Source organism: Martes martes, assembly GCF_963455335.1.
Source record: "Martes martes genome assembly, chromosome: 2".
NCBI lineage: Eukaryota > Metazoa > Chordata > Mammalia > Carnivora > Mustelidae > Martes > Martes martes.
This window is the reverse complement of record NC_137889.1, coordinates 64,405,026-64,432,023: the sequence shown is the minus strand read 5'-3', so window position 1 is coordinate 64,432,023 and position 26,998 is coordinate 64,405,026. Positions and strand designations below refer to the sequence as shown.

At 37.6% G+C, this 26,998-nt stretch overlaps 1 protein-coding gene across 1 annotated transcript in view; it reads right to left on the bottom strand.

Annotated features, from left to right (window-relative positions):
- The window catches only part of EDNRA (endothelin receptor type A), a 57,250-nt gene that overhangs the window by 18,208 nt on the left and 12,044 nt on the right, over nucleotides 1-26,998 (bottom strand). Inside the window, exon 3 of the mRNA XM_080796700.1 lies at nucleotides 8,982-9,109. Coding sequence (XP_080652826.1) covers nucleotides 8,982-9,109 — 128 coding nt within the window. The remainder of the gene's footprint in view (nucleotides 1-8,981; nucleotides 9,110-26,998) is intronic.

Here is a 26,998-nt window from a genome sequence, read left to right as displayed (position 1 = left end):
TCATGTGATGTACCAAAATAAAACTATAAATTACATGCTTTATTTATGTAAAGATGTTTGTTACTGTATATGTCTATAAATAGATTTTTAGATGTTCTCAAGGCCAAAAGCATTTAATGCATGTTTTTGAATTTTTGAGGTATGGTATGGGATGGTCACTAAATTTTAAAATATTTATTATTGAATGTGCTTTAAAACAATATAAAATAAAACAAATTCAAAAGATAATACTTCAACAAAATCTATTTTTATCTCTTTTTATTCTTTGTCTATTTCTATTCACATATGCATAAACTAAATATATATTACAGTCGTATCAATTAAAATTTTATTTTTAGTTTTATCCACTTTTCATTATTAAAAATATCCCTAGGGGCACCTGGATGGCTTGGTCAGTTGAGCATCCGACTCTTGACTTCAGCTCGGGTGATGATCTCAGGGTCCTGGGATCGAACCCCGCATCAGGCTCTCTGCTCAGCAGGGAGCCTGCTTCCCCCTCTCTCTCTGCCTGCCTCTCTGCCCACTTGTGATCTCTCTCTGTGTCAAATAAATAAATAAAATCTTTAAAAAAAAAGTCCTTATGCTTCTGTAGAGGCATGGCATTTATTAATTTAATAGCTACACAGTATAACTGGGTATTGATAGAGTTGACTTAAATATTTCTCCTAAGGTCACATCAATTCTAGTGTTTCAAGGTTGTGAATAACACATCTACAAATATGTTTGTACATATAGTTTTTTCTGTTTTTGAATGATTTTCCTGGATTAATTATCTTGAGTGAGATTACTGAATCAAGGGAAGGAAAAGGTAGCTAACATACTTTTAAAAAGTTTCTATCGGGTGCCTGTCCATACTTGCCTACATTAGAAATTATTCTTTTTCCTTCAATTCTGCCACTTCCCTTCAGTTATCACTTCTATCCTCACCTGGGCACATTTTAAACTAACAGCAAATGCAGTCACTTATAATGTTTGTTTCTGATTTCTGTCTCTTACGGGATAGACAAACCAACTGCCATACAGAGGTCTGGAGGCAAAACCAGCAGGAAGAATTTGAAAGACAAACCAGGCACAGTGGATTAAAAGATAGCGATGAGCACTTTCACACTTCTTCAGCTGAGTCTTTCAGTTGGGCTGGCCAGTGACTGCTTGGACTGGCTGAGTGGAGCTGGAAGGATGTTTTGTGGGTTTCAGGCCTGGTCTCTGAGCAGAGCCACAGCTCCACCCGCGTGCCTGTCTCACAGAACGTGTTGAGAGGTGCTGGACTGCAGGAGAGGGGGTGAGGCTCCGCTGAGCTCAGACTTCCAGGTCTTCTTGCCAATGGGCTAGTCATTTGTCTTGGACCCAAGAGAGAGGCTTAGCCATCAGCTAAAATCCACCAAAATACCCAGGCGAAGTGACAAGTTGCAGAGGAATTGCCCAAATTCCTACCCCACCACATGGTGAGATAATAATAAAATGGTGGTTGTCTAAAGCTGCTAAGTTTTGGGGTAGACTGTTAGCAAAGAAAAGTAAGATAGCAAAATTAACCAGTCGCTTGATCTTGTCAATAGAATTAAGATAAAAGAATACATAACTGTGTGCATGGGCACAGACCTCAAAATGAGATCCCAGGTTGCCCTACAGTCAGCGTTGGCTTTGTCTCTCTCCTGGCCCTGGGTTCTCTCTTCTGGCTCTGACTCTCCTTTCATGTCTCCCCTATTTTCATGCAGCAACAGGACATCATACCAGCGGGAGAATAAGGAGAAACCAAGTCTGACTCTAAATAAAAATGAAGCTTTCCAGAAGACCACTTTCATGTTTCTTGACTTAGGACAAACCTTTGAGAACATCATAGAGACCAATAAGCAATTACGTGAAATGCTGGGATGAAGAAGTGACATTGGCTTTTGAATTTGAGGCTTATCAAACAAAACTGCCTTATTAATCATCTCTGCAACTTTTCCAGGTATCTAATTATACATCATTCTTGGAGCATTTGTCAAGAGAGTTTTATCTTTTCATAGCCTCCTTCCCCAGGCAATTTTTAACTACAAGTTAGATCTGTACCCAGACCTTTTTACTGGTCTGACTGACCCCATCATTTTCCACTTTAAACATGACAGTTAACTTTACAAAGAACAGCGTTGAATTCCCCTTCCATTCTGCTCCGTCCTTTTTACCCCCAAACAAACTCTAAGTAACATCTGAAATATGTCATTTATGGCATGCAAAAATACCCATTTTAATTGTTGGTAATGGCTGGTTAGTCCTATTTTGCTGGGAAAAATTCATTCATGTTAGAAATATATTACTGTAGTGTTAAAAAAATTTTTCACTGATAAAGCTGAGGAAAGGTCAAAATTGTTTCTAAATTTCCTCAGTCTTTTCTGAAATTCCTGTTTATCTTTTTCTTAAGTGACTAAGGATGCAAAGTAAAAATCAATGAAAGTTTGATTTGAGGAGGAACTAGTGAAAATGTAGAGGAGGCAGTCCATAGTCAATATTTACAATGAAAGTTTATCTTTTCTGGGGCAAGTCATGGTTTCCTCTTACTCTCTTATTTACCTCATTTAGATTAAAAGCTGATAGTGAAAAGAGCTAGATTTTTTTCTTTCAACTTTCTGTATTCCATATTCATTGAATAATCAATGAGGTAATAAAGAAATTGTATAGAACTTGGATATATAGTTCCTTTTATTATTTTCTCTCAAAATAACAACTCTGAAATGAGAGATAATTATACTGAAAATATATTTAAAAAATCACGAGAACTCTTCCTGAACTGTAGTTTGATTCACTCAGCTCACAAGAGGAAGGCAGGGATTCCTAAACTGCAAATTGTTTTGTAATAGGTTGCAATTTCCCTCTTATTATTTCTTGTTTTAGTTTTATTATTTTACAGAAGGATTTTCTAAAAAAAAAAAAAAAGGAAAGAGGGATTTTCTTATTTTTAGTAGAATATAATGCAACCAAATCAAGACCCAAAGCAAATCGTATCTTCTAGAATTAAGTGTGAATGATTCATTCTCTAGGGTGAAAGCTTTTGAACTGGAAATGTCAAAATAGATTCCCTACACTCAGGTCCCAAAGCTTAGAGTCAGTACCAAATGAAATGTAAAATAATAAAGAAAGGACCCAGGGAACAAAGAATGTTGAGTTTATTACCAAGGAAAACCTGAATTAAGGCAGATTTTTGTGGGAGTGGAATTTTAAAATGATTTATTGTCTTGATCTAAAACTGAGCCCACGTCTTAATGAAATAGACTTTTGATGCCATTTTTTCTTTCCTCCTTTTAACCAAGAACATGTCATTGGATACACAGCTGATAATTTATGATGGGACATTTAGTTCATTTTTCTCCGTGCACGAGATGGGAGTGGGGAAGATGTGGTAAGATGAGGTGAGCCTACACCTGACATGGGAACCTATGACTGATTCCCTCCATCCACTCCATGCCCCAACCCCCCTCAACCCCTACAGGTAGAGTTTCTACTGGGGAGAATGAAACTGCAAAATGGTTGCTTGAGATTCCCCCAAGGAAGAGAGGGAAGAGCAATTTGGGGTTTTGATGGCTTAGGGGATTTAGGCATTCTGTAGCCTAAATACCTTCATGCATTTCCTTCTCCCTTGTCCTCAGGTTGCCATCTTCACAAGTGTGAAGACTTCTAAGGGGCAGCAGCTGGGCCTTATTTTTCACATCTGTGTACCATCCCCTTCCTGCCTGAGCCCCTGTGGAATTAAATTATGAATTATGCTTCTCAATCTATCTAGGGATAATTTATTATATAGTATGTCACTAAGGAATAGGTACCTTAAAATATTTTTTCAACAAAAAATTGACTACCTAGACTTATATAAAATATAAAATGAACACCATAACTATGCCACATAACATGACGTACAAAATATACTCTAAATTTTCTCACTAGAAAATATATCTCAAGGGTGACAATTTGCCTACATTGCTTACTAAAACAAGCAAATTCTATCTTCTCTCTTTTAAAACATGTATGTATGTATATATGTATGTATGTATTTGTATTGAGGTATAATTGACATAAAACATTCTATCAGTTTCAGGTGTATAACATAACGATTCAATATCTGTATACATTGTGAAATGAGCATGACAATAAGTCTAACGAACATCGCTCACCACAGTTATAGAATTTTGTGTGTGTGTGATGAGGACTTTTGAGATTTAGTCCCTTAGAAATTTTGAAATATGTAGCACAGTATTAACTATAGTCACCATGCTGTACATTACATACCATGGCTTATTTATTTTATAACTGGAAGTTTGTACATTTGGACTTCCTGCAGCCATTTCACCCCCACCACCCTGCCCTTTGGCAGCCACCAATCTGTGCTATCTATGAGCTTGTTTTTGATTTGTTTTGCTTGTTTTATTTTTTAGATTTTCTATATAAATGAGATCATAAGTATTTGTCTTTCTCTGTCCCACTCATTTCACTTAATGTAATGTCCTCAAAGACCATCCATGTTGTCACAGATGGCAAGATCCATTCTTTTTTACCGCTGAATAATATTCCATTGTTTATATGTGCCACATCTTCTTTATCCATTCATCCATGGGTAGACATGAGTTGTTTCCACATCTTGGCTATCATGAATAATGTGGCAATAAAGATAAGGCTACTCATATCTTTTCAAATTAGTGTTTCCATTTTCTTTGGATAAATATCCAGAACTGGAATTGCTAGGTCATATGGTAGTTCTATTTTTAATTTTTTGAGGAACTTCCATACTGTTTTCCACAGTAGCTATACCAATTTACATTCCTACCAGTAGTGCACAGGGTTCGTTTTTCTCTGCATCTTCGCCAACACCTGTTGTCTCTTGTCTTTTTGATACTAGCTATTCTGACAGGCGTGAGATGATATTACACCATGGTTTTGATTTGCATTTCCCTGATGATGAGTTCTTCCTCTCTTTTGGCTTCTCTCTTTATCCATGCCCCTTAGGAGATTATACTTACATGTCTTAAAAAAGATGTTATTATTTATAGGGAACAAGAATCGTCCTTGTCTTCATTCTGTTTCTCATTCTTTTTTGTCATATGCTGATCTTGTCCAACTTTGGCTTTTGGTTGGATGTTTCCTCAGAGGTGCAGTTTTCTTATAGAAAGCTGGGTTCCTCTTTCCCAGCGCTCATTATTGTCCTGATTCTTTTTTTTTTTTTTTTTTAAGATTTTATTCATTTATTTATTTGTCAGAGAGAGAGCGAGAGAGCACAAGCAGGCAGAGTGGCAGGCAGAGGCAGAGAGAGAAGCAGGCTCCCTGCTGAGCAAGGAGCCTGATGCGGGTCTTGATCCCAAGACTCTGGGATCATGACCTGAGCTGAAGGCAGCGGCTTAACTGACTGAGCCACCCAGGTGTAACCTATTGTTCTGGTTTTTAAAGCCTTTGGGACAAAGTTATTTTTTTAATAAAATGATATTTTCCAAAATATGATGGTTTTTGTAAAGGCACTAATAGGGATAGAGGCAGCTCTGGGCTGGGCACCTGCATGTATTTCTCCACATACAGAAGCTTCCGTGGTCATGTCTATGTGTCTATATTGCTTACCTTTAGAGCTGCCTGCCCATAGAAAATTAATCTTGATATAGACACAGGTCACAGGAATGAGCTGCATAACTGAGATAAATAAAATGTATAAAATAGCATAGAGTAAATAAGGAAAATGGGTAATAGGCAATAAAAGTAAATATACTTTCAGAATTTTTTTTCTACTCCTAGAACAACATTGTGAACACCCATCATCCCATCCTGAGATATAACTACTGCTAATATTTGTCATGTTGTCTTCAAGGAATTTTATGTTCATATACCTACACACGTCATTTAGCCTCCTTCTCCATTGGCCTAACATGGGTAATAAGATTGCTATATTTTCCTGTAAATAATTTTATAAAGCACATTTTTGTGCATGAATTCTCTGTTCAGATTTTTTAGATTGTTTTCTTAGAATCAATCCTTAAAATTATAATTACTGGGTCACAAGACAAAAGCGTTTGTAGGATTTTACCTTCCTGAAGGGCTGTTTAAATCTCTACTCCCACCAGATACTGAGAAACATGTTTCCTCAGCTGAAATCTCTTTGATTACATGAACATTATTCATATGTTAATTAATCATTTAAGTTTCTTCTTTGGTATTTTTATAGTCATGCTCTTTTTATATGGAAGTCTTATGATTTTAATTACTATCTGTATAGCCTCCTTGGTTACCAAGAATATTAGCATGTTGTAGCTTTTGTATCAGGTATTTGCTGCAAATATTTCCCCCAGTTTCTTGCTTAATTTGTTTTTTAAATTTATGAATGCTTGATCTTCATGCTTTAAAGTTTTATGTTCTGAAATCCTTTTATAATTATATTCAGCATTTCTGCCACCTTTTTAAGTTCAAAAAGTCCTCCTTTACTAGTGATCAAAAAGATATTAGTCTATTTTCTTCTATATGGCATAAGTTTCTACATGCTGGAGTGTAGTGGTTAACAAGGTGGACGACTTATAGTTGATTACTGCCTTGGTCACCAACTGGCCTTGGTTAATCTCTTCTGTCCTCAGGTCCCTCATCTGTAAAGTGAGGGTGATTATAGGACCATCATAAGCTCATGTCAGAAGGACCGAGGACAAGAACTGCTGTAAAGTATTTTTAACATGGCTTAGCATGTACTTATACTCAATAAGTGGTAACTATTATAAATATTATTATTGACATATAGTAAAAGATAAGACTTTAACATACTTTTCTCCCAAGATGGCTAAATAGCACTGTTTTTCCTTTCCTCATTATACTCAAAGTGATTTCAGTCTATATTACACTCTACTACACTATAACACCTGTTTCCGGCTTTCCCATTTATTTCTCAGTATATTTATATGTATGTGCCACACTGTCTTTTTGTTTGCTTGTTTTGGCTCGATCCCGAGACCCTAAGATCATGACCTGAGCCAAAATCAAGAATTAGACACTTAACTGACTGAGCCACACAGGTGCCCCTGTGCCATACTGTTTTCAATACTGTAGCTTTATAACATTTAGCACTATTATATGGGAAGAGTATGCATGTAGGAAACATAATTCTTTTTTAAACTATAATGATTATTTTCTCTTTCTTTTCCCCACAGGGATTCTAGAGTTATATTGTAATTAAAAATTTAATTGGATTTTGTAATAAGCATACACAGCCACATCTCTAAATATACAACTTGATAAATACAGGAAATATTTCACACTTATTAGTAATGTCACAGATATAATTTAAGTGCTTTAATTTTTAGATACTACACCACCTCAGATACAAGATGAAATAGTGCTATTGGATGCTAGGAATAGGAACAGCAGAGTGAGAACTCATTAGTGAATAAAATCCAGATTACAAATGCTTACTCAGTTTCTTAGGACGTGGCCACAGGTAACACAGTCAATTATTTTGTCCAGTGGAAGTGACACAATGGCCACCTACACTCCGTAAATGTGTTAATACAGTGGCCCTTAATGCCTGCCATGATGCAGAAGAAAAGCACACAGACCTCAGGTTTTCCTGGGAACAACTGAGAATGCGACTAGTAAAGGAGAAATGCTCTCTGATCTCGTGTTTACCACTGCATCAGCAGCAATTCTGTCAGTAGAATCATGACATTTTAAACTACTATAGGAATTTTTGTGTGCTGTAATTTCAGCAATACATTTTTTTGCAATACATTTATTTTTAAGAACACTTAAAAAGCTAAACTTTTCACTTTGTGTTTCACAGGTATTACAGGCATACGTGGCATAATTTATAATAAGGATGCCATGATAATTTTCATCTACTAAGGGAATGAGTTTTTTTTTTTTTTTAAAGATTATTTATTTATTTATTTCACAGACAGATCACAGATAGGCAGAGAGGCAGGCAGAGAGAGAGGAAGTGAAGCAGGCTCCCTGCTGAGCAGAGAGCCCGATGTGGGGCTCGATCCCAGGACCCTGGGATCATGACCCAAGCCAAAGGCAGAGGCTTTAACCCACTGAGCCACCCAGGCGCCCCAGGAATGAGTATTTTTATGTTTTAACAATAATGATTTGGTCCCCCAAAGTGATTGCAGGTGATAGATAACAGAATGTCTGTAAAGGCTTAAATGTTCTTTAAGAAAAGGAGTCTTTTATTTCTATGATGGTGGGACTCAGGTGCTCTGACAGAGTGATTGCCAGAGTGTGAGAGCACAAAAGTGGAAACCTCTTCTAAATTGTGGTAGATCAATTAAGTGGGACATTAAAGAGCATTTGCATAGGGTAATATTCAATATAAAGGGACGCCATAGAACATGTTATATGGTTCCTAACTTCATTCTTTATAGTTACTGCTATGAAAGTTAGGAGGTGCAGAAAATATTGTCTAGAAGGACTCCCTTTAGAGAAGTCTTGGCATCCCTGTTTGAGAATTCTAGAAAGACTTAGAGAAACTTGATGGGTTTTTCAGAATCCGATCAAGGAGTTCTTCTGTTGTTGCCCTCTTTTTAAAGACTGTGAAACATTTCAGGCATTCAGAGACACTTTGAGAAGAATATAACAATATTATGTATTCACCACTCAGCTCAAGTAATCAAGTATTATACATATAACTGAATGATATATTTTTTTTCTAATGAGAAATGCACCATGGAAAATATAGCATTTGCATGTCCTAAAATCTCCTTTTCCAAGGTTCTTTCCATCCAATATGTTCATTTCTCCTTTGCTGCGATAGGGTGCCAAACGGCTATAACTGGCAAAATGTTCTAGATACACATTGCTGAGCGAAAGATGGCTAATGATCAGCCAATGTGTAAAGTGATTCTAAACAGTAGGGCTAGATTTTTGATATTTTAATTCACTTGAAACTAATTAACAACTGTCCTGTGCACCAACTCTCAAGGCTCCTTGACTTCTCTTCTTTTTGAGAAAAATGCTTTTTGAAACCCAACAGGAGTGCAGAGAGAGAACCCCATTACCTGTCAACACTGAGAGCGCAGAGATTGAGGACGGTGATCCCCACCGAGGACTTCTGCAAAAAGGGGAACAGCTTGCAAAGAAATACGCCGAAGTCATTGTGATCGAAAGGCCAGCGGCCCGCCAGAAGCTGAAAGAAGGAGACGCCGGGGTCAGAAACAACAGAGGTGGCATGGAAAACGTGGACACTTACATCCATCAGTTGTATCTAACACCCAGTGCTCATCACAACATGTGCCCTCCTCAATACCCATCACCCAGCGACCTCATCCCTTCACCATTTCCCCTCTGAAACCCTCAGTTTATTTCCTCCATCAGGGTCCAAGGTCTCATATAGTTCATCTTCCCCTCTGATTTCTCCCCCTCATTTTTCTCTTTCTTCTCCTAATGTCCTCCATGCTATTCCTTATGTTCCATATATGAGTGAAACCATATGATAGCTGTTTTCTCTGCTTGACTTATTTTACTTAGCATAATCCCCTCCAGTTCCATCCATGTCGATGCAAATGACCACCTACTTTTCAAAAAGCAGCAAAAGGTTAAGGTTTGGGTGACAGCTTGACTGAGAAGGGAGGCAGTTATCTCTTATCTTTTTTTACTAACCCATAAGTAAAGTTAGTTTTCAAGTAGCAGCATTGGAGGATTATATTATCTCTTGACAAGCAGCATGGGCTCTGAATGCGAGGTGATGGAGAATCCTGGAAAAAGGAAGTAGTTTAGGATGTACTGACTTGTCAGCAGCTTAACACCTTGGAGTCATTTTGAACTTAACTTTTCCTCTGTGCCGATGGGGCTGACTCTGCTTCACCAGGTGTATCATAAGTGCCCTTTCTTTATTTAGGCTTAGACCTCCCTTTATCCTACAGACAAATGTGGTTACTGTGATCTGTTTGTAGCATTTGCCCGAAAGTCTTTTCTTTTTTTTTTTTTTAAAGATTTTATTCATTCATTTGACAGACAGAGATCACAAGTAGGCAGAGAGGCAGGCAGAGAGAGAAGAGGAAGCAGGCTCCCTGCTGAGCAGAGAGCCCAATGTGGGGCTCGATGTGGGGCTCGATCCCAGGACCCTGGGATCATGACCCAAGCGGAAGGCAGAGGCTTTAACCCACTGAGCCACCCAGGCGCCCGCCGAAAGTCTTTTCTTAAATGTTGACAATTTAAAACCTCTGTTGGAAGAAAAAATGGATACCCTCTAGTGGCCATGGCAAGTAGCAAGATCATAAAACCCCCTGTGAGTTGCTGGTATTTATCTAATTAGGTATTATACCCAGAGCATGGGCTTAAATACTAGCTCAGCTACTTAAAAGGGGAGACCCTGCTGAACACATGATGCCTTTTAAGAGTAAATATGGTATTGATTTCCTTTCTAATTTTTGCTTAGTAACTCGGAATTGAAACGGATTCCACACAATAGGAAAAACCGTCCTAACTTGACACACCTTATTTCTCTTTTTTTGCAAAGTACCTATTGCCTTAGTAGCTCTGAGGAGAGCTTTGAATTTCTCTTCTGACATATCTAAAAGATTATGTGAGGTTTAATTTCATGGTCAATGTGGTCATTAACATAATCTTCATTTTGAGAATTTAGTAATGTAGGGCTCTCTAAAATTCTATTTTTATGGCTAAGACCTTGTATGACTTATCTCAGAAATCCTCTCCTTTCAGTCTTCAAACATATTTCCCTTTCATTTTTAAAAGTTTTAAAATTTAAATTCAATTTAATTAACTTACACTGTTATTATTTTCAGGGGTAGAATTTAGTGATTCATCAGCTGCTGACAACACCCAGTGCTCATTCCATCAAGTGCTATCTTTCTTTTCAAAGATTTTATTTATTTATTTATTTGAGCGAGGCAGATAGTGATAGAGATAGCGAGAGAGAGCAGAAGCAGGGAGGAGAGGGAGAAGCAGGCTCCTGTGGAGCAGGGAACCTGATGCTGGGCTCGATCCCAGGACCCTGGAATCATGACCTGAGTGGAAGGCTGAGTGGTAGGAAGACGCTTAACAGACTGAGCCCCCCAGGCGCCCCATCAAGTGCCATCTTTAATGCCCATCAGGCAGTTACCCACCTACCTCCCCTTCAGCAACTTTTAGTTTGTTTCCTGTATATTTCCCTTTCTTTTGAATACTTTTCTGAAAGTATTTTGAATTGAGGAATGCAATTCTGCCTCTCATCTCTTTCTTTTTCCCCTGCACTCTGATGAATCTTGGTTACTATCTTCTCAGAATTTTTGCATAAACTTTTGTCCAAGGACAATGGGTGGGCTTTTCACAGGAACACTGCCCTAAACTCTTGACGGTTTTCCTGAAACTAACAAATAATTATACCATTGCTGATTGCTGGTTGTTGATGCTCGATACAAGTAAAGATATAAAACACTATTTCTGAGATGAATTTCCCCCCATAAAGAGACAAAAACCTGAAAACGACTTTTTATAGAATGAGAGTTTAGTATTTTGTCATGCAACTGCAATTCTCCCCTGAAGACTACAGAGATGTAATTAAAATGTGTAGGAATAGTTACAGGGTATGCTTTACAGTGACTGAGTTGTTATGGTTGGTTCATTTCAGAAACAGAGGATCCTGATATCCATGTGGATGGATTTCCCAATTCACAGATCCAATAATGAGAGAAAGGATGTTTCTTGCTTAACAAGGGAGACTTCGAAGAAGTCCTATGAGGTTCTAAATGACAAGTGGTAAGAAAAATGATCCAGAGAAAAACACAACCGAGCATGAACTCTTTTCAGGCCCTTCCAATCTCAATTGACTTGTTTCCTTTTTCATGCTTGGCAAAGCTTTCAACTAGGGTTATATGTAGAAGAAGGACTGAAGGGGAAGATATCACAGAATTGGTGGGCACCTTAAAAAGATCATAGAATTGCCTTTCTTTGAAATAGAGTTTTGTTATTTTCGCTGTTATTTTTCCTTTCCCCAGGAGTGAGCATTGATTCTTCTTGGAAATTAAAGACAAAGGGAAATGAAATAAATCACTGGATGGGGTGCTTGGGCTACTCAGTTGGTTAAGTGTCCAACTCTTGGTTTTGGCTCAGGTCATGATCTCAGGGTCATGGGATGAAGCTCCAAGTTAGGCTTCATGCTCAGTGGGGAGTCTACTCAGGATTCTCTCTCTCCCTCTCCCCCCCACCCCGCTCTCCATAAGTAAATAAAGCTTTAAAAAAAAAAAATCATTGGAGGAAATTTCCAAACAATCACAGTGCAGACTTCTCTAACCTATATCTACTTCATTCTGAAAGGATGTATGGATAGTAACTGTCCTAATGCAACCGGGGGAAATGAGGGCACTGTCGGGGTAACTTCTTCCTTTTCTGTTTAAAGGTGGCTTCCTCAAAGAGACCCCATTATCGGGTAGGTTCTGCTTGTTAATCTTTCTTCATGGAACCAGTGTGGGAGTAATTTTACATTCCAAGTCTCAGTTCACTCTGTTTTAGCAATAAAGGAATCAAAAAGGCATAGAGTGTAGCTCATCTATGTTTCTCTTATTTAGAAGAGATATTTTAGAACTTCTGAAAGACTACTTGCTGGGAATGCATCCTTGCTCTTATTTACTAGCATTCAAAATTGAAAACAATACTTAAAATGACAAAAATTAAGCTGTATAAAAACATAAAATGAAAAGCAAATCTCCCTTGTGATCAAGACCCCTAAACTCTCTGCCCAAGGGCAACCACTGTTAATTGTTAAATGTTCTCTTCCAGAAAAGTTCCTTTGTACATAAAAGCAAATGCCCTTAAAAAAGAGTGGGAACATATGGAAATAATATGTTTTAACAGTTTCTTATAATCTTTTTTGCCTAGTGTACTTTCCTGGTAAGTAGTCCCATTGCCTAATTGAAAGGTTTTGATTTTTAAAAGCACATCAATGAAAGAATTCAGACTAAGATAGGAAAAAATAAGTAACTATATAAGATAAATCTAGACCACAGCAAAGGAACTAGTTGATTTCGTTAATGTTCATAAGCCACTATCAATTCAATGAAAGAAAAACCAAACCACTGTGACAAACTGACAAGTTGGATTGGTTCAAAGGGTTAATCAGGCACCAGGTAGTCATAGCTTATTTTTGTCATACAAGGGCTTATGCTATTATGAACCCTCATATTTATAACTTCCAAGGACATCACATAGTCCCTAGCACATCGTAGGTGTTGAATGAATTAATAATCCTCAATCGTTAATTCAGGAAAATATTTTCATATTTTGAAATTAGGCAGTACCAATTTTGCCTTGAAAACAAATTCATCTTGTAATTTACTTTTTTATTTAGAAGTTGTTTATCTGTATCCCAGAGTAATATTTCCATTTTTTACATTGAAAGAAACCAGGCACCTGTCAGTGAGTCCTTTGAGGAACTGGGAGAACACTGTTCTAGTTAAGACTTCAGGTAAAAGAGGAACTGCCACAAAGTTTGGAGCCCTCGCAGTCTGGGCTGTCATGAGACTGTCCAGCCTGATAAGAACCAAAGAGCAGACGCTTGGACATGAAGCACATCTAACTGCATTCTCAAGTGGATACAGAGGACACCACAGACTAATCCCTGAGACAGGAGAGGGCAACCTGCTGAGTATGGATGCTAGTGAAGGATACTTTCCTTGGTTCTAACCTACGGGATTTTTTCTACAGATGAAATATAAAGTTCCCGATCATCACCTGAAAACTAAAGTACCTCTGAATGGCAGAAATTAATGTAGAAATTACGTATGTGTGTGGCTGATTTGGATTCTGTCCAAACCAATACAAAATTGACAGGCTGCATTTTTTTAACCTGTCAGAACAGATTTACTGAAGGACTTCTACCACGTGGTACACCCATAAGCAACCTGTTTTTATTTATTTTTTATTTTTATTTTTATTTTATTTTTAAAGATTTTATTTATTTTATTTAACAGAGACCACAAGTAGGCAGAGAGGCAGGCAGAGAGAGGGGGGGAAGCAGAGGGGAAGCAGGCTCCCCGCTGAACAGAGAGCCTGACATGGGGCTCGATCCCAGGACCCTGAGATCATGACCTGAGCTGAAGGCAGAGGCTTAACCCACTGAGCCACCCAGGTGCCCCGAGCAACCTGTTTTTAGAATGACTAGATCCAAAAGCAGGATCTCTGTCCACCACTATGTTTAATACAAAGCAATGTCTATGTGGCAGGAACCTTTCAGAAATGTGCATTGTGCCTGTTTATGTCAGTTTTCTGGAACACAACAAGCAGAAAGTGAGCAAAAATGTAATGAGCCAATTGGCTGATGTGAAATTTATGCCCTCAAGCTCATGCACTTTCCTTATAGGCAAACTGCCTGAATCTTCACCACGGAATGACTTACTCTTACTTTACACCCTTACTTACTTTACTTACTTACTTTACACCTTTACACTCTTACTTTACAAGTTTCCAGGGGATACTGATAGTGCTGGCCCATCAACTATACTTGGAGAACCACTGCTCTAGAAGCACCTTGAGCACAAAAAATGAGAGCTGACCGCCCAGTAGTGCAGGAGGAGCAGAAATAGAATAGGACATAGACATATGAAATCAAAACTCATACTGGTTTAGGGCCTGCATCCCACTACTCCCTCCCCCAAGTAGTCCCTGAAGGCATCAGTACATAAAGGTACAGTTCAATAACCGGTGACTTCACTGAATGTTATAGCCTGATGTTTCAGGACTCACCAGCTTGGCACTATAGAATACGGCTGTTTTCCCCCTCAATTCAACTTAGGTTGTGAATGCATAAGACTTGGATTCAAGTCCAAGATCTACCTGTTACACACAAGTATTGAATCAGCGAACACTACATCAAAAAGGAATGATGTACTATATGGTGGCTAACTGAACATAATAATAATTTTTTAAAAAACCCCAAATCAAGATCTACCTGACCTTGGGTAAACTCATGTAAGTTTCATTTCTGTATTTGTTAAGTGGGGTGGTTCTCATGCCTCCAACAACGGTATGATGACCATCTGGGGGCTCAATCAGAACAATGCATATGAAAGAATTCTCCAGACTGAATCTGTGCCACACAAACATTAGTTATTTTGAATTGCTATAATTTGTAATCATAAGTGGAAATGTACCATTTATGCACAACTTAATGAAAACAAGGATAATAGAAATGAATTTACCCCTCTTTATCTATTCCAGATGTCATCTCTTGCCACTTAATGCTATTGCTTGAGCATTACTTTTGTTACTGTCATGGCATCTTAATAGTGGGATAAATAGAACCAGTGGCACATTTTTTTGTGTGATAATTTTCCTCCCAGCCCATCCGGTGCGGCTGAGGGATTCTCTTCCTCCCTCCGGGCCACTCCACCCATCCTAGACAGGAACGAGGGATTTATGAGCACAGTCGATAGTAGCTGAAAATCTCAAATTAATTGTTCTCTTCTCCTCAACATGAATTCTGGTAGTGTCCCTTGGACTTGAAGATGATGGACCAGGTACACGTTTCAAAAAGTGGGGTCCTTAGGTTTTCTTCCTTGCTGGGGGAGGAACAGAGAGAATGGCAGAGAGAACAGGGTGTAGAACTTGAGCAGTCAAATCAGTAGTAAACAAGAACGTCTTCCAATAGCGCAGACTGAGTTAATTATAATGCCTGTGATGCCCAGGACAAGCCTTTAATGTGAACATGTTCTCTGGCTGTTGCAAATCTCAAATTGGATACAATAAAATAAATCACTGTGCGTGACTGAGAATGGGTTTTGCTTTTCCTTTATGTTTTAATTGTTTCAGGATTGAGGCAGAGAATTTTTTTTAAAGATTTTATTCATTTATTTGAGAGAGAGAGAAAGAAAGAAAAAAGCATGAGCATCTGCTGATTTTGCATGCAGAAAACCAAAGGATCATTGGGTGGAGAAGAATGAAACTTCTTTAAAGCAGGAACATTAGAAGGACTCAATATCAAAATTATACAGGTCAGTGCCAAAGATATGTATCAATACTTTAAGATTTCATTCATAACCAAGAGAAGATTCATACTGGAAAAAAATAATCCTGGTTTTTCCTGAATGGAGCAAAGCTTTTATACATGTGTCATGACTGGAGGCTTACGTTTTCTTGTAACACAGTACGAACATAGTTAATTATAGACAATAAGTGCTCTGACCTGGACACACGGTAAGGCCCAAAGCCTAATGAAAAATTTTATTGTTTCTTTTAATCAGCACTGTCTATGGTAGTACATTGCTGGTATTTATTTAAAGAAACCTGCAGGCAAAACCAAAGCAGAACAAAGCAAAACAAAACAAACTGGTAGAGATCCCCACATAAAGATCTAGGGAGTACCTACAAAAGACTTAACAAGAATTGGTGATAAGTAGGAAAAAGGGAAAAACCAATGGCATAGTTGAAGGTATGCAGCTTATTTAATGATTTAATGTACAAAATCTTAAAAACTGGAGCTAGTTCTTCATTGTAAAGTATGTCACGTGGTCACAGGAAACTAATTATGCTATGCGTAGTTAGAAACAATGACCCAACCAAGAAATGGTATGAAGCGAGAAGAAATGGTATCCTACGTGACTTGGAGGGAGGGTGGGGAGAATACAATTGATGCTGAAGCTGACGTGTTATGATACCTACGCTTGAGGTGATTTTGAGTATTTAATGACAGAAAGTCATTCGACAATAAAACTTCAAGCTTTCCAATAGCTGAGACATAGAGTGAAATAGAAAAAACCTACCTAAGATGTTCGAATTACCAGTAATGTGATGACACTTCACCGAAGAATGCCGTGCATTTTAACAATTCACTATTAAAGTTTTGGAGGCCTGGCTATCTTCTGGGGAAGTTCTATGTGTGGTATAGAGAGTATTAAAACCATAAAAGTTATATTTAATGGGAAGAGAGAAGATGGAACATCCTGAGGGGGAAACTGGAAATCCTGACTTCCAGCTCCAGTCCTGTCAGAAATCTTTGGGCCTTGCTTCCCTCCTCTGCGAAATAATCTAGTTCTCGCCCAACATTTCTTATCTTTAAATTCTTTGCCAGCTCATAAATTGTGTGATTTCTTTTTCACATCAGAACTCCAGTCTGTAACTGGTTTCTCTGAAACTATTATCAACTCCATTTATCCCTAATCTTACCTCAGTCCTTCCCTTGATTTTATATGATTTTTCCCCCAATTTCTCTTTTATCTTTCCCATCTGTGACTCTTTTAGTCCTCTTTGCCCTTCTTTCTGTCCAAAAGGATTAAGGAAACAGAACAGAAAACATACAAGTTTGCAGTCTAATGTAATTAGTCTACAAGTTTCCTCTTCTAGACACTCAGTTACTTAGCAATACTTGTACTGGTTTAAGGAATATTAACTGCCATGAAAATCAGCCATTTAATCAAATGTTATTAAGACAAGTTTGGTAAACAACACTTATCTTAGGATTTCAAAGCTGTTTCAGGCTTGAACAGGTGCTTACAGATCATCTAGATCAGTGGTTCTTTTAAGTGTTGTCTGTGACTCCTAAGGATCCCTGAGAACCTTTCCTAGGGTCTGCAAGATCAAGATAACACTAGCAGATTACTGCCTTTTGCCCTGCTGGTACAAAACCAATGGTGGGTAAAACCACGGGTGCCTTAGCAGGAATCAAGACGGGGCACCAAACTGTTTTAATGGTCATTGCATTCTTAACCATGACACACTAGCAACAACAACAAAAACAACAACAAATTGTTGCTGTAAGAGTAATGGTGAGGGGTTCAGCAGGTCACAGCATACAAGAGCAATATACAAATACCAGTTGCATTTCAATATACCAGCAATGGAAAATCCAAAAATCCAAAAATGAAATCAAGAGACAATATCACTCAAAATAGTGTCAAATACTTAGGAATAAATTTGACGAAAGAAATGTATGACATGTACTGAAAGCTACACAATACTGGAGAAATCAAAGATTTAAATACATGTTTATGGATTGGAAGAATCAATATTGTTAAGATGGCAATCATCTAAAGGGTCAATACAATTCCTATCTAACTTCAAGGAAATGAATAAAATATTTGTAATCAACAAATCCTACAAAGGCTACAGATGCTTAAATGACTGAGCCACCCAGGTACCCCTATCTCCAAATTTATATATAAGAACCTAGAATAGGTAAAGGTAATAGGTAAAGAACCTAGAATAAGCAAAACAATTTTGAAAAAAAAAAAAAAGAGCAAAGTAGGACTTACAATATCTGTTTAAAAACTCACTATAAACTTTGGTACAGAATGGTAGTGGCATAACAATAGACACATAGGTCAGTGGAACAGAAAAGAAAGTCCAGAAATAACTCTTTAACATTTATCATCAAATGAGTTTTGATAAAGGTGCCAAGGCAATTCAATGATAAAAGGGTAGTCTTTTCAAAAATGGTGTTGGAACAACTGGATATGCTTATGCAAAGAAAATATGAACTTAGGTACTTATCTCATATCCTACACAAAAATTAATTGTGATCATACATCTAAATGTGAGAGCTAAAACTATGAAACTGTTAGAGAAAACCCTGGAGAATTTTTTTGTGATCTTCATTTAGGCAAAGATTTCATAGATACAACACCAGAAACACGATCCATGTAAGAACAATTTGATAAATTGTATTTAGTCAAAATTTAAAAATTTTTGTTCCTCAAAAGACACCGTTAAGATGAAAAGAAAAATCAGGGTGGGAAAAATATTTGCAAATCACATCTCTGATGAAGGACTTCTGTCTAGCGTATATAAAAAACTCCTACAATTAAAAAATATAAAGATAAATAACAACTAAAAAGTATGAGAGATTTAAATAGACATTTCACCAAAGTAGATATACAAATAGCTAAGAACATGAAAATGTAAGATATTCAAAATCATGAGTCTATTAGGGAGATAGAAATTAAAACCACAATGTGATATGATTACACATCATTAGAATGGCTATAATAAAAAAGTTGATTATATGTGTTGGTGAGCATGTGGAGGCACTGGAAATGTCATATAATGCTGCTGGGAGTGTAAACAGATACTATCTTTTTTATATTAATATGATCCAGCAATATTATTCATATTCCTCCAATGTTACTCATTTGTTTGTATTTAGTTCTATGTAATTTTAGGTCATGGAGGTGTGTGTATCTACCACTAGTCAAGATATGGAACAGGCCCTTCACACAAGGATCCCTTTTGATGTTCTTTGATAACCACACTCCCTTTGCGTCCCCTTCCCCATTCCTAACTCCTAGTAACCACTGATCTGTCCTCAGTCTCTATAACTGTCATTTCAAGGATGTTATATAAATGGAATTATATACTATAAAATCTTTTGAGATTGGCTTTTTTTTTTTTTCACTCAGCAGGGTTCCCTTGCGGTTCGTCCAAATTATATATCTCAATAGCTTGTTCCTTTTTAATTTTGCATGAAATGGATGTACCATAGTTGTTTAACCACTCACCCACTGAAGAACATCTGAGTTGTTTCTGGGTTCTGGCTATTACAAATTAGCCACTATGAACATGCATGAATTGGTTTTTGCATGAACACAATTTTCATTACTTTGGAATAAACGCCCAAGAGTGCAATTGCTGGATCTGACCATAACTGCATGTTTAGTTTTATATTAAACATCCAAACTTCTTGCTAGAGTGGTTCTACGATTTTTCATTCTCACCAGCAATGTATGTTTATTTTAGCCTTTCTGATAGGCGTGTAGTGATATCTCATTGTGGTTTCCATTTTGTATTTCCCTAATGGCTGATGACATTGAACATCTTTTTGTATGTTTATTGGATCATCTTTATATTCTCTTCTACAAAGTTTCTGTTCATATTTTTCCCCATTTTCTGTTTGGATTTTTTTTTATTGTTGAGTTTTGAGAGTTTCCTATATATTCTAGATATTAGCCTTTGTAGGGTTTGTTGATTACAAATATTTTCTTGTAGCCTTCTTTCATCCTCCTAAGAGGGTTCTTTAGAGCAAAAGTTTTAAGTTTTGATGAAGTTCTATTTATCAATTTTTTTCTTTTATAGATTGTCTTTCAGGTATCAAGTCTAAGAACTCTTTACCTAGTCCTAGATCCCAAAGATTTTCTTACTTTTTGTCCCTAAAGTTTTATATTTCTACATTTTCATTTATGATCCTAGTTTAAAAAATTATTCTTAATTGTGGCAAAATACACATAACATGAAAATTACCAAAATAGCTATTAGTCATTGGTCATGGATATCTTTAGCAGAGAAGAGAGAGTTTGAACAGAATGAGGGGATGCACTTGAGGATCAAGGAACCTAAAAAGGGACTGATAACAAATATTAGGTCCTAAGACACTTACTTTTCTCCATTCATTCATTTATCTAAATGAATATCCAAATTAATAAATATTCATTTACCCATTCATTCATTTAGCCATTTCTGGCTAAGCAGTAATATTTTATTAGATATAATCAATTCTGTACCAGCTTTGTCTTCTGGACCATTTCCACCAACTATGAAACTTCTATCATTTCATGAGAGTTAAGAGTTACTGCAAACAAGTTAAGAATTTCAGAACCATGGTAGAGGTGGGCTCTGGTCTGTCAGCTGAGGGACTGCTTTTATTCTATCAACCTGAAAGCAGGACCGATTTGAATTAGTATCTCTGTAAGATTATAAACAGCTCAGTGTTCTGGTTCACACAACTGGAACCAAAGATGTTGACGCCTCACATTCTGAGAATCTGTGGTCCCTGCCTCTTTCCCTCCCTCCTTCCATCTCTTCTTCTTTTCCTAAATATATATGAACTGTCTTCTGTGTACCTGATGAATTACATAGTATCTAAGGGTTGAGCCCCAGAGATGGATCCATCACCCAACATTGTCTTCTTTCCTCCAGCCCCCATAGCACCTCCTTCTTTCCCCCAACAACTAGGAAAGGGTTAATATATACAGAGAATATCTGATGCCACAAAATTACATGGATTCACACACACACACACACACACACACACACACACACAGTGTATAAAAAAGGAATGCAGAGTATTTCTGATCCTTTCCCTACTTTCCCCTTTGCATTATGGCCCTTTGGCCCATGGCCCTCAAATTCCTTGAATTTTATATCACAGAGATTAAAAAAAAGAAGTCATTTATTTTAACTTATAACCATGTAATTTAATTGGCTTATCAAAGAAATATAAAGTGCAGTGATTTTCTGATAAAATAATTCCAAATATGTAAAGGTTTTTTGTCTTCAAGATTTTTAGAGTACTCTTTTTTTGTTTTTTGTTTTTTTTTTGGCATGAATTTCCCCAAAATAGATGGAATAATCTTCTTTACTTCTTTTTTTTCTTAACTGAAACATGAATGGCTGCCCAAAGATCTGGTCACCTAGTTTAGTGCTGCTCTTCATTGTTTGAAAGACAATACAGTGAACATCTCTAAGTTCATGACAAAGAATTTAGAACTTCTTCAGTTTTGACCACAGATACATGCTTTGTCCAATAGGCTTCTTGGATACTTGGTCACTAAGACCCTCAATGAGGCCAAAGTTCTGATGCATGATAACTAAATGGGGAAGACAAAGAGATGATAACAGCCCCTAGCTATTCTTCTAACTGATATTGGTAGTCACCTTAGGAACAAGCCTACTATGTGTCATTATGCCTAATGGGACTCCATGAAATGGGGAGCCCCTTCATTAATTTTTTCATCTAAAAATAATGACTTGAGAGATCTAGTGATTTATTCAAGATCAGTCACAAACCATTGTAAAAAAAAGAAACATATTTCAATTTCTTGGGATTATGCCCATTTACTTTTGTGGGGGATTGAAGGCCAAAGCTACTTAAAAAAAAAATCAAAGGTAGGAAGATGTAGTAATATTTTTGAAGTTCGGGTTTTGAGTTTTGATCTGCTACAGAACAAAATGAAGGAGAATGAAAGGCAGGGATGAAACAGGAGCAGGGTAGTTGGTGAGATGTCACAGAGGTTGATAATTTTTTTTTTTTTTTTGGTAAGTGGCCAGATAGCAAATATTTTAGCCTTTGCAGACCATATGGTATCTGTCAAAACTATTTATGTAAGTAATTGGGTATGGCTATGTTCCAATAAAAATTCATTTATAAAAATAGGCATTGGGTGGGGTTTGGCCCACTGGTCGTATTTTGCCCACCCCTGGGTCAGAGAATCAGGAGAAAGCAGAAGTGGTGAGTACTGAGGGCTTGCAGATGAGGTACTGGAATCTCCCTTTTAGTGTCTACTACCTTCCAGATTCACTTCCCCTCCTTTAAGGAGGCCCGGGAGCTGGAGGCAACTTTAGGGTCAGTCCATAACACCAATGAAAATATTACTGTGAAGCTAAGGATTTCCTTGGAACAAAAATCAGGAAAAGTTTCAACACATTACCTGAGTTCAAATGCATTTTCATAAGATTACAAAACCCAGGGCTCACACATTTTACACACTTCTGAATACTTTCTGGGAGTATGTAGTATCTGCACTGTAAGACCACTGAAGTTCCATTTGAAATCAAGTCAGTGTTTTGTTTTGTTTTTTTAAAGATTTTATTTATTTATTTGACAGACAGAGATCACAAGTAGGCAGAGAGGCAGGCGGGGGGGCGGGGGCGGGGGGTAGGCTCCCCACTGAGCAGAGCGCCTGATATGGAGCTCTATCCCAGGACCCTGAAATCATGACCTGAGCCAAATGCAGAGGCTTAACCCACTGAGCCACCCAGGCGCCCCATAGTCAGTGGTTTTGCTGAATACAATTTCTTTTTCAGGATGCTGCAATGGAAATTTTGTGGATGACATTAAGAGGGATTTTACTGTCTTCATAAGCTACAACTTGGTAAATTTCTATAGCAACCCTCCCTTACCAGTGTGGTAACCAGATTATAACTAAATCTCCAAGTTTTACCTAGCAACTGACACAGCCAAGATATGTATTTAACAAAATTAACCTCAGAGAGATTGTGTGGAAAATTTCATCAATTCAACTTAAACTGTCATAACATTTACTGTCTGCAATCATGGTTTTTAAATCTGCATGTCATGCTGTGTTTCAACATTTTAAAATAAATAACCATTTATTATAGCCTCAATGGAAAATGCTGAAACCTAATTTTATTTCTGTAGCTTTTGGAATTAATTTGACTAGTCTTGTTTTAGATGCATATATTACTTTGGGAGAAGGAGAAATGACAGTGTTTCTGTTTTTAAAGAAAAGGCTAATAGGTGTTTAGCATTCAAAATGTTTTTCATGTGTATGTGTTTGGTGGTCTCAAAAACTTCCAACAAAACACTAAAGTACAGTGGCATTTGGGCTAACTTGATTGTATGCATTTGTATTCTCAAACAGAATGTGTGCCACTCAAAGTCATGACTATCCTAGATTTGTGTTTTCTATAGACACTTAGCAAATGTGTGAGTTGATTTGGGGATTATTCATTACGGAGGCAGTTAATAGATTTGCTTAAAAGGCAAAGAAGAATTACAATAGGGGCCCCTGGGTGGCTCAGTGGGTTAAGCCTCTGCCTTTGGCTCAGGTCATGATCTCAGGGTCCTGGGATCAAGCCCCGCATCAGGGTCTCTGCTCAGCAGACAGCCTGCTTTCCCCTCTCTCTCTCTGCCTGCCTCTCTGCCTACTTATGCTCTCTCTCTCTGTCAAATAAATAAATAAAATCTTTAAAAAAAAAAAAAGAAGAATTACAATGAACAAAATTCACACATAGGCCACACGGGTCTTTGGAGCATTTTAGAAAATAATTCCTGTTTAAGAAATCCTGCCCAATTCCTAATATTGTACCATGCCCTGATAAGTTCTCCAAATTACTGATCAAAATTTATATTAAAGATTTATAATCAAGGTTTATATTAGAATATATATTTAATATATAGGTATATATTGATATGTAAGGATTACATATGTATTTTAATGTATCCATATGTAGGTCATATATGTGTGTGTATATATTTTTTTCAGCATATGTGTGCATACAAAGATGCATTTGAGAATATACATAAATGCACTATTCTTATTAGCTCAAAATTAGAAACTATTTAAATGCCTACATATAGTGGAGTGGATAAATAAATTGTGGCCTATTCAGACACGCAAGTACTATGCAGTAATGAGAATGAGTAAGCTACAACACAACGTGGGTTACTGTCACTAACATAATGTTCAGCAGAAGAAGCTATAAAGAGAAGAATATATATTGTATGATTCCATTTATATAAAATACAAAGACAGGCAAATTCATGCCATTAGAAGTCAGGAAAGTGGTTGCCTTGGGAGTTAGGGTGGTGAGGGACTGAGGGACTTCTGGGTGTAGGTAATGTTCTGTTTCTTGATTCTAGTTACACAGATGTCTTCATTTTGTGAAAACTCGTGGAGCTGACGGACATTTTTCTGGATGTATATTTCAATAAAAATTTTTAAAAGTTCACACAGTATTACAGCTCTTAGATTATGTAACATTTCCCTATTTTCATAGGTTTTGGCTTCTATAAGAAAATCAGATTTGGGGAAATGGTGAAAATATGCCGAGAAATAGTGTTTATGACATAAATGACATTATTTTAAAGGAGAAATTCTGGAGTGTCCGAGACATTTTTATTTTATGGAACTAAGTTAAAAGTTCACAGCAGTCAGAGATTTTTTTTCTTTCTCTCTTGGTACGGACATTCTGCAGAATTCCTTCATCAGATAGAAAGCTCATGTGGGATGGGGTGTAGTATAGCATTCAGTATTTGGCAGCGATGTTTGCCCATTACCTTTCACACTTCGACAGGCAATGACTGTGGACACTTTTAACATGTTCGATAATGATTTGCTTCACTTGTTGCTTTTACAATTAGGACTATTCAAGTTCCTTACTCAAAAAGTTTTTCTTCCTCTCCTTTCCTCCCTCCCTTCCCTCTTTCCTTCCTTAGAAAGAGAGAGAGAGTGAGAGAACAGTGGGGAGGAACAGAAGGAAAGGAAGAGAAAGAATCTGAAGCAGGCTCCATGCCCAGTGTGGAGCCCAACGCGGGACTCCATCTCAAGACCCTGAGATCATGACCTGAGCTGAAATCAAGAGTTAGACGCTTAACTGACTGAGCCATCCAGGCATCCCTAAATAGTTTTAGAGTCAATGGAATCACTTCACAAAACTTATAGTTCTTATGTAAATTTTTTTATTGAAGAATTCTGACTTCTTTTTAAATATCAGTTGAGACCTGTTCCCAAATGTCATCCATGGTGTATCACACTCCCCTTTTAATTCTTGTGCATCTGTGAAACCAAGAAGGAAAGTCTAGGAATGCATTTAGTTTCATCAATAAAATCTGATGTTTCCACCCCAAATAAAACTATGGGCTAGCCATAGATACTCATTTTCTGTCTCAAGTTCACAGAAAATTTGCCCAGCCTTCCCAACAAGAACCGGGTGAGACACCTATTTGGCAAATGTGTCCCTCTGAGCAGATAAGCAGATGCATGTTTCTAGACAAGCAGTTCATCAAGAACTCAACCTTTCTTTTCAGCTTATTATTTTACTTTCTGGCTCCTTTCTGTCTGTTGGCCTCACCAACATGACAGTGAGTATGGAATATAAAAATCTGTTTCCCAGATGTGCCAATGCAATCTGCGAGATTTACAACATAGATGCTAATCTGGAGAGCAGTCTCTGTATCACACACATTTTCCTTTATGATGTGTGACTTCTGTCTTAAATAAGCAACTAAAGAAGCTGTTGGGTTCAATGGAGGAGAGAAAAGGGTCTGACTATATTTGAAGACAGCCTTTGAAATTATATTTCTGTACAAGGGATGGCATTTGGATGACTGTAAAGTTTGCCTTCTGAGGTATGTCAGAGAGAAGCAGTATGGCTGCTCAGAGACAGCCTGGGCTCTGAGATGAGACAGGCCCCAAACCCTGGCTCTGCCCCTTGCTCACTGTGTAACCCTGAGAAAATTCCTTAAACTCAGTTTCTTCATTTTCAGGCCACGGCAGTGCATCATAGGTTTGTTGTGAGGATCAAATGAGTTAGCCTGGCACAAAGCCAGCACTAGTTAAGCCACAGGTAACACTATTCTCATGTTATACATTGGTATACAGAATGCATTTTAAAATTGTATGTTTTTCCTTCACTGATTCAGGAAGTGCTTCTCAAACCAGTAGTAAGAATGCTTTTGTTAAGATAAAAACCAAATCATGCTACTCATCTGCTCTCAGGCTTCTAAAATCTTTTCATCTCGGGACACCTGGGTGGCTCAGTCAGTTAAGCATCTGCCTTCAGCTCAGGTCATGATCCCAGGGTCCTGGGATCGAGCCCTACCTCGGGCTCTCTGCTCGGCAGAAAGCCTGATTCTCCCTCTGCCTGCAGCCCCTGCTGCTTGTGCTGTCTGTCTGTCTGTCTCTCAAACGAATAAATAAAATCTTAAAAAAAAATAAGTTTTCCTTATCACTCAGAGGAAAAGACTAAGGGCTTTATAAAGATGTACAGGTAGGGGGACCATATTTCCTGGTATGTTTAGGACAATCTGGGTCTATGCCTACTGTCCACATGCAATTATTGACAATGTCTCCTTTCACACTCAAACTATCCTGGTTTGGATGCTAAAATATATGGTTACCCTATTATTAGGCAGACCCTATGTTATCTGTTTCTCCTCATACCTTACCCACCTATCCCCGTGACCTCACGTTACCACTCTCTCCCTGCCACTCACCATTTTGGCCTCCTTGCTGGTCCTTTAACCCTCCAGGCACATTCCTGCCTCTGGGCCTTTGCACTCACCCTTTCTTCTGGCTGGAATGCTCTTAACTTAGACAATGGCATGGTTTACTCCTTTAATGTTTCAGTTTTATTCAACTGTCACCTTGTATTGAGGCATTCTTTATCCACCCACTCTAAAATTATTATCTTCTCCCCCTTCCTTCTATTTTTTCTTCCCATTTTACTTTTCTCCTCAGCAGTTATCTCATATGCTATATATTTAGTTATTTCACATGCTTATCGTCTTGTTCTTCTACCAGAATGTAAGCTCCAGGAGGGGAAGGATGAATGGTTTTCTTCATTGCTATTT